The sequence below is a fragment of the Notothenia coriiceps genome, unplaced genomic scaffold (assembly GCF_000735185.1).
Source record: "Notothenia coriiceps isolate Sejong01 unplaced genomic scaffold, NC01 NC01_scaffold00015929, whole genome shotgun sequence".
Taxonomy (NCBI): domain Eukaryota; kingdom Metazoa; phylum Chordata; class Actinopteri; order Perciformes; family Nototheniidae; genus Notothenia; species Notothenia coriiceps.
Window position 1 is genome coordinate 518,215 of NW_011348630.1, and position 7,972 is coordinate 526,186.

At 42.4% G+C, this 7,972-nt stretch overlaps 1 protein-coding gene across 2 annotated transcripts in view; it reads right to left on the minus strand.

Moving 5' to 3' along the window:
- Window positions 1–7,972, minus strand: part of LOC104949319 (myotubularin-related protein 4) — a 382,796-nt gene that overhangs the window by 367,392 nt on the left and 7,432 nt on the right. For both annotated transcript variants that reach the window (XM_010775661.1, XM_010775660.1), the window contains 5 exons: window positions 6,250–6,363; window positions 5,954–6,135; window positions 5,016–5,144; window positions 3,896–4,007; window positions 3,191–3,386 (listed from right to left, as the gene is read on the minus strand). In XM_010775661.1, coding sequence (XP_010773963.1) covers window positions 3,191–3,386; window positions 3,896–4,007; window positions 5,016–5,144; window positions 5,954–6,135; window positions 6,250–6,363 — 733 coding nt within the window. The remainder of the gene's footprint in view (window positions 1–3,190; window positions 3,387–3,895; window positions 4,008–5,015; window positions 5,145–5,953; window positions 6,136–6,249; window positions 6,364–7,972) is intronic.

Below are 7,972 nucleotides of genomic sequence, written 5' to 3' on the forward strand. Positions count from 1 at the left end.
TAAAGGTCGTGAATTTTGTGAAAGTTTATTGCTCGGGTTGGCGGCACGTTCAGGGCGCTATAGTACGTACTTACTTTTGTTAGACGCACAACTAACCTTACATGAAAGAAAGATAACTGCTTGTGGCAGGAGTAGAAAAACTACCGCGTTAATAAAAATACACGCAGGGCAGTTGATCGTGGCTGGTGTGGCCCGTATGGACGTTAACGTACTTCAACCGAAAACTAGGACACATCAACACTAACAGGTTTCCTTTGGCTATTTGTGACACCTACTATACACCGAGGATCTCTCGCGCAACTACCAACAAATACGTGCGACGACTACCAAGCCTATTGAAGGATTTTAGCAGCGTAACCGTTTCAACGTAAAAGGAACACGATTTATGGCATCACAACGGTTTGTAAAAATAAAGGCCTGATTAGCCCAATAGGACAATCAGCCCCTACAATAACGTAGGCGTGATTAAGGTGTTGTTCAGAACTATGGGGAGTGCTAAATCGGGATATAGAGTAGACTAGTTAAGTCGTAGAAGGTAAAAGAGGTTTTGTAAAGCAGAGAGTCGGTAAAAGTCTAAGAAACTACTTATCCAGAATGATCAATCCTCAGGACAGCTCCTGAAAATTCGGAGGAAAGGGTCTGAATCCAGCGATGAAAATCGGATTTTATGAACACTTAACTGAGAATCTTATTTAATCCTTGAGGATTTACATTCTACTGTGACGGGTAATACGAATCCTCAAAGAGATTAAGTGGTCAATTCCGATGAAAATCGGATTTAGGAAATCACTTATGCCGGGGTCCTCAGATGTCTATTCCTTATTAATATGTACCTAATAATATTTATCTTATTAATATTTAGCCGATATTTGTCCACTTAGATATGCACATTTGCCGTAAATGCCAGTTTATACTATTTTGTGCACCCACCACTCATACCCGAACGTCAGATAGTTCGCCGGTCTCAAGGTCGTCCCATTGTCGGGACCCCTTCCTTCGACTGGGCTTGGACGACAGGAACGACCTCCGAGGACTCCACGGAGGGGCTCCCATCCTCCTGCTTGTCTATCAAACGTCCCTACTCTCCACAGAAACTTCTACACACGCGGGAGACGTTTGTGGCTTAGGGACGTACGGACTATGTCATCATCTTTTATTGTTATGTTGTTACTATAAAAAAATTTTTTTATTTTTATTTTTTTTTTTATCTAATAGCTGAAGAGCGATATTGTTAATTCTCCCATATTGAGAAGACAATATGGAATACATGAGACGAGGACTTGTACAGACGCCGGGTTAACGATAACACCTCTTCGTATCAGGTCCAAAACTGTTCCATGCTTCTTAGACACCTTTGGAAAATTTCTTTATAGAGACTAACACGACGTAAAGATTGAAGGTAACACTCAGTGTCACAATTTCCTCTCGTTACATAAAGGTCTCCTCATATCAAACACAACGAGAATCTAGAATAGTGCAAATGACATGACCGCACAGCAGGGGTCCCAAAAGGTCCACGAACGATCTCCTAACTTTTCACGATCCTGATGCCAGTATTCAGCCCCTAGCGACGCCGGTGGTCCTCTTGCGCGTCTACTGGACTCGCTCGTCACAGGGCAGAAGGACGTCACCGACCTGAGACAGGTGGTGACGAGTTTGTCAAAGGGACGCAACGAAGCTCAAGTTGCTCCGGAAGGACACACCAGCCAGGATGTCGTTAGAAATAGGTGAGGATGTAACACATGTAAATAACCGTCTAACGATTGTTGGGACTTATTACATTTACGGCGATTTCCAGACTGAATAGAAGGTTGTACGACAGTCCAGTTCGACCACGTTCGTATGGGTATGAGCACAGACATGCCTTTGGAAGGACACGTTGTTGCGAGCATCTCCCTCCGCTCCTTATAGAGTTTGCGTGGACCGAGGCAGAGCAGGGACGAAGCGTTACCTTTGTCTTTGAAGGTCTTGAAGAGAGTGTAGGGTTCAGTACTATACATGGGATAGGTCAAACGTTTGGACGTGGGTCCTACTCTGGAATTGTCGTCTTAGACTGGGCAAAGGGTGTTTAAGGGTCAGTTTAGAACTTACGTGGACGGGGAAAATTATGTTCTGTGCTAATTGTGTTGATCGAGGTTCGGCGGTGAGTGAAATTTCCCGAAATAAAAGAGAGACCACATTTGACCCAGAAGTAGGAATTAGTGTTTAGGGGACTCCCTTTACAGAGCTAGTGGACCGACAGCTCACTGTCGAAGTGTCAGTTTATTTTGTAAGCCCACGATTAGTCTGAAATATGTAAAGGATAATAGTTTGCAGGGTGCTTTTAATTGCCTCCTCGATTTAATGCAATTTACGTATTTTTATTGTTTGCTCTCTCTCTTTAACGTGCATATACAACTTCATTATCGTGGTCTGCACAAACTTGTCATCATGCGTGTATTCTGCTAACTGCACTGTCCATAACTATTTGATAGGAATACATTTATAGCCTAGGCTATTTCCTTGTTTTTCGGTGATTTAGTGGGCTCGTTTGTGGGATGTTGCGGATGAGTTTCACCGAGACCGCCTAATCTGAACAACCAATCACCGTACTGACCGCTTCTAAACTCATGCACGAGAATCAACGTCATCCATAGCAACGGCGCGTCACTCTTAGTTTCTTAGTGATTTATTCTTAGTATGAGTAGGTCTCAGCGGCTTTGTGAATAACTTTTAAGAAAAAACTCCTACGTAAAATGTTTTAGCGCGAGTTAGGAGCACTCCTAGCGGTAAGATAAAATGCTTTATGAATACCGCCCCTGAACCGCTATTTTGCACTTCTGGTCAGATGCCTAAACTTACATTTCGTCACTAGTACATGTACTACGTAATGACAATAAAGTTGAACCTGAATCTGAGGATGATTTTCTGAAACACTTGTGATTTATTTGTAATAGTTATATAAATATATTATATACAGTATATAACCAAATATACTGTATATTTAACACTGTTTATGTTTTATGTCTACTTAATATGCCTACCTAAATAATCATTTTTACTGATATAATTGTGCTGTGACATCACATGTTAAGGAGACAATGAAAAAATGAAGATCCCACAAAAATCAGCTTTACAATAATACTACATTTCTAATATTTTAATACCTACAGTATACAACATTCTGTGGCCACACCCTGCAGACTCTCACCTCTATTGTCCTGTAGTAGGGGTCCAGAAGGATCTTGGAGAGGGCTACAATCTGGGGTGTGCGGTCCCACCCGTCCGAACAGTGCACAAGGACAGGACGTCCATCCCTCTCCACAGCCGAACACACCAGAGTGGCTGCCTTCAGCATGATGGACAGGTGCTGCAGCCAACGAGTGCTCTCAAGAGCCGAAAGCCAGCTAGAAACACAAAGAAGACTGATTAGATAAGAACCAATCAATTCCCTTTCACGGTGAAGTGATCTGGAGCAGGGATGCTGTATACGTAAATCAGTGTTGGTTAACCAGGGTCACGTTAGACTGGGTTATTATGCTAATGAGAAAGGAGGCTTCTGACCTAAATCAATGGAGGCCTTTCTGCGTTACACACCTTTATCAGCATAACAACAAGGCTTAAAATAGCATTGTGTGACGTCAAGGCACCTAAGTGAACATACAGCCACAAAATAAACACAATAGTAAAACGCACACAGCGGAGAAAGACACACAGATGTAAACGCAGGAACAGAAACACACATGTCCACTGTCAGTGTGTACAGACGGACAGCTGGCCGGCACAGCAGGAAGGGGACTGGACCGTGGAAGCGTTGCCATCTCGGTGTTGTGTTGCCTTACTGTGAGGTGAAGCCATTAAAAGTGAGGAGGAGGGGGGGGGGTGCTCAGAGAGAAGGTCAAACAGATCGACTCACTTTCCTGGATCGGGGATCTGACTGCAGACGGTCCTCAGAGCCTGGAAGCTGTTCCGGATGGCGTGGATGTTTGCCATTCCCATGAACATCACCTCGCAGTTGGGGTAGTACTCTGATTACAAACAAACATAAACAACTCTGATGAAGGTCACAAGACGTAAACAACAGTAGCATGGCGAGTTCAGATGATGGTTATCTTATCGTGTAGATCAAATGAGACATTCATGGTGTTTATTTTTGGGTGCTGGCAGAATATCCTGCTATCTATGGCTGTGCACAATGTATTTGTTTTTACATTCAAAGTTTCATTGAGTTAATTAGTTTATATAGATAGTGTTGGGGAAATATTTTCCAAGGCCCATAACTTTGACCCAGTGTATCAGTTCTGTCCTGACTGAGCACACACACCTGTAACCTGGCTGCTGTGCTCTCAGTGTTCTGTCTCCCTGTTCCTGCCTGTTGGATCAGCTGATAGAGGTGTTATGATTCTATCTTGTTATGCAGCATGTTGATTATTCTCTCTGAACTAGCTAAATACATGGGTCTGGGGTAGAGTTCTTCAGAATTGACGTGGCAACTCTACCGTGAAGTCAGAACCTCTGACTCTTTGACTTGTTTTGTGAATTCTCCGGCCGAAGCTCCAAATAAACCCATCAGTGTTTGCCATCAAAGCTCCAGCTCTCCCCGTGTCTCCTTTTGAGTCGGTGACTCCTCCTGCATTGCTCCACAGACGTTTCCCCCACAGATAGTATTTATCGTGCTATTAGATCGCTGCTAGACTGCGCCATTAATACAGGCTTCCCTCTGTGAACAAATTGTTCTTTCACAGGTGTGAACATTTTGTTTTTGAAAAGCTCAATTACTGGTATAACATTAATATAAGAAAACTGTGCAGCATTTCAGTGTTGATTTAAAATTCAAATGTCAAGGTTATGAATACAACCTTTGTAGCTTGTACTGTTTGATAAAGCCCTATGAATGTCATATTCTAAATTCACTCTAACTCTCTAGAAGTGTCGTGAACACTCTCTAGAATGTCTTTTAACTCTGATCTCATACCTTAAAAACTGTAACATTCATGAAATAGAGTCAGACTTTTCAAATGTTTGGTTGCACCAACCTTCACACTCACAGCCTCCGCCCTTGGCTCTGTTGGCCACTGCGGCGGTGTATGAGCGAGCGTCCAGAATCAGCAGCTTCTGTGGCACAGTGTTGTCACTGCAGCCAGAGCCGCCCGTCAGAGAGGAGTCTGGAGGACAGAGAGGATTTGAATGTTAAAAAAAAAAATCCATAGCTCCTCCTGCTGACACAACCGCAGTGTCGCTATAGGTAACGATCACAAATCAGGAGACCTGCTTTTAAAAGCTACCAGGGAGAAAGAAGAGTAATTACTCTGAGGCTGCAACTACACTACTCTGCACTCAGTTAGCGTGGCGCTACCACTCCCTTTCCAGCCTGTCATCGTGCCCAGAGTGAGGCAGTTAAACATCCTTTCAGACATCCACGTCACTCTCTGCGTTTACACAAAAACATAAAAAACAGAGTATAAACAAGATGCAAATTGTTGTTTTTCTGTATATGTTGCGGTGACAACTGTCCCACTTTGTATCCTTCTAACGTTTCTGTAGCCAAGGCTGATTATAATAAGATACCATTAATGATATGTACTTTCATTTAAAATGGGAGCTTGTCAGGAAAAACAGCATGACAACAACATATTTTATTGCTACTTAATTCAATATAAATTGTTTTCTCTGTCAGAAAGCCAGTGTTCAGTCATGTGTATATCTGTGTGTGTCCAATAGCCATTGGCTGCTCGGTGGCAATACAGCATTTTCAGTCAATGATAATATATTATATTATTTTACAAACTGTTGGTAGTAGTAGTCCACTTTAAAATTGAGGAAAATGAACGAGACATCTAAATAATGGAATTTATTTTCTTCCTTCCAAGTCATATGGACATGTTCACATAATCAGCCAGCGTAATATTGCATTCTTGAGAGCTACAGTGCCTTAAGAGTGAATCTGAACATATAAATCAAACCACTGCTTTACCAAAATCACTATCGGAGGAGTCTGGAGCGTCCCCGCGATGTCTGCAGGCCTTTGCTCCGGTGTCCAAATGACACGCCTTTGCGATGGATGTCACCAGGTACTCATCATCCGTGTTCCTCCAGCCCCACCAGCTGATCTCAGGCTGGCTGCAACGGGAGATCACCGCCCCGTTTTTCTGGTGCCTGCAATTCAAGGTAATACTCACTAAATTGCAGACTGAAGAAGCAAAACGAGGCAATGCTGTTAAAGATATTGGTGAAATTGTTTGATTTGTGGCTTTGTGTCAGTAACCCCACCTGTAGACCACCACAGGGATCCTCTTCCAGGATCTGAAGGAGCCCACACTCTCCAGCTCCTTGTCTGTGATCCATATTGGAACCAGAAGCTTCTGTGGGTAGCTGGAGCACATCCTGTGGACAGGAAGGACACTTTGTTTTCATAGAGGAAGGTTCTCAGTAAAAAAACTAAACAAACTTCTTTGACATTCTGTTTTTCAGGGTCAATATGATCCTTTCCTTCATGTCTTTCCTTAATGTCTATTCACCTGCTGACTGTCTGAGGAATGAAGCAGAGACAGAGAGTGTGTGTGTGTGTGTGTGTGTGTGTGTGTGTGTGTGTGTGTGTGTGTGTGTGTGTGTGTGTGTGTGTGTGTGTGTGTGTGTGTGTGTGTGTGTGTGTGTGAGGGAAAGTGAAACTGTGCTGAGTCATGGGCCTCAGCAGGCTGCTGCTTGTTTAATTAGCCAGTTGTCCTGTGTGTCTCTCTCTCCCAGCAGGAACTGCTCTGTTGGGTACTACGAGCAGACTGACCTTTTTTTGTAGCGTTTATTTGCCCAGACAGCAAAGGAGAAGGGAGAGTCTCATACATAGATGGGTTTGTATGTTGGAGAATGTAATGGTCAGGGTCAGTTTGAGAGGTCAGAAAAGACAAAGCCAACAAGTATACAAACTAAATCCCTATTAAGCATTACGAGATTTAGATAGCTATGTCGTTGGCAAACAACAGTAGATGTTAGCTTAAAATGTTAGCTTAAAATGTTGAGAGTGTGTTGCTAACGGTAACGCTACATCTTTCTAGTGTGTTGCTGAGTCAAAGACAGATCTATGAAAAAGTTATTTTATTTGTGATTTGACAATTTAAGTGCAGGAAGAAGATATGTAGCTTTTGAAATTGGGTCCAATATTTATGGGGCAAGTGATTTATCTGTGAGCACGTCTCCCTTAGGAGTTAAAAGACTCGGCCTACTGCCGGTATGGGAAATGGACTGTCATTTATCAGGCAGTGTTTTTGAACAGGTTAAAATATTTTCTTTTTTCTTTTTCTTAATGGATTTATGAACATCTATTTTGCAAAGGACATCTCAGACAATGTTGACCATAGGAAATGTGAGTCACACCGAATGTAACGTTGACCTGATGACAGATGACTATGTGTATATTGTCTATGTGCTCATTCTACTCTAATCTACAGGACTGTCTCAGAAAATTAGAATATTGTGATAAAGTTCTTTATTTTCTGTAATGCAATTAAAAAAACAAAAATGTCATACATTCTGGATTCATTACAAATCAACTGAAATATTGCAAGCCTTTTATTATTTTAATATTGCTGATTATGGCATACAGCTTAAGAAAACTCAAATATCCTATCTCTAAATATTAGAATATCATGAAAAAGTATACTAGTAGGGTGTTCAACGAATCACTTGAATCGTCTAATTAACTCGAAACACCTGCAAGGGTTTCCTGAGCCTTGAAAAACACTCAGCTTGGTTCAGTAAACTAAATCACAAGTATGGGGAAGACTGCTGATCTGACTGCTGTCCAGAGGACCGTCATTGACACCCTCCATCAGGAGGGTAAGACACAAAAAGAAATTTCTCAAAGAGCAAGCTGTTCACAGAGTGCAGTTTCAAAGCACATCCACAAAAAGTCTGTTGGAAGGGGGAAATGTGGCAGGAAACGCTGCACAACCAAGAGAGATGACCGCAGCCTTAACAGCATTGTGAAGAAGAGTCGCTT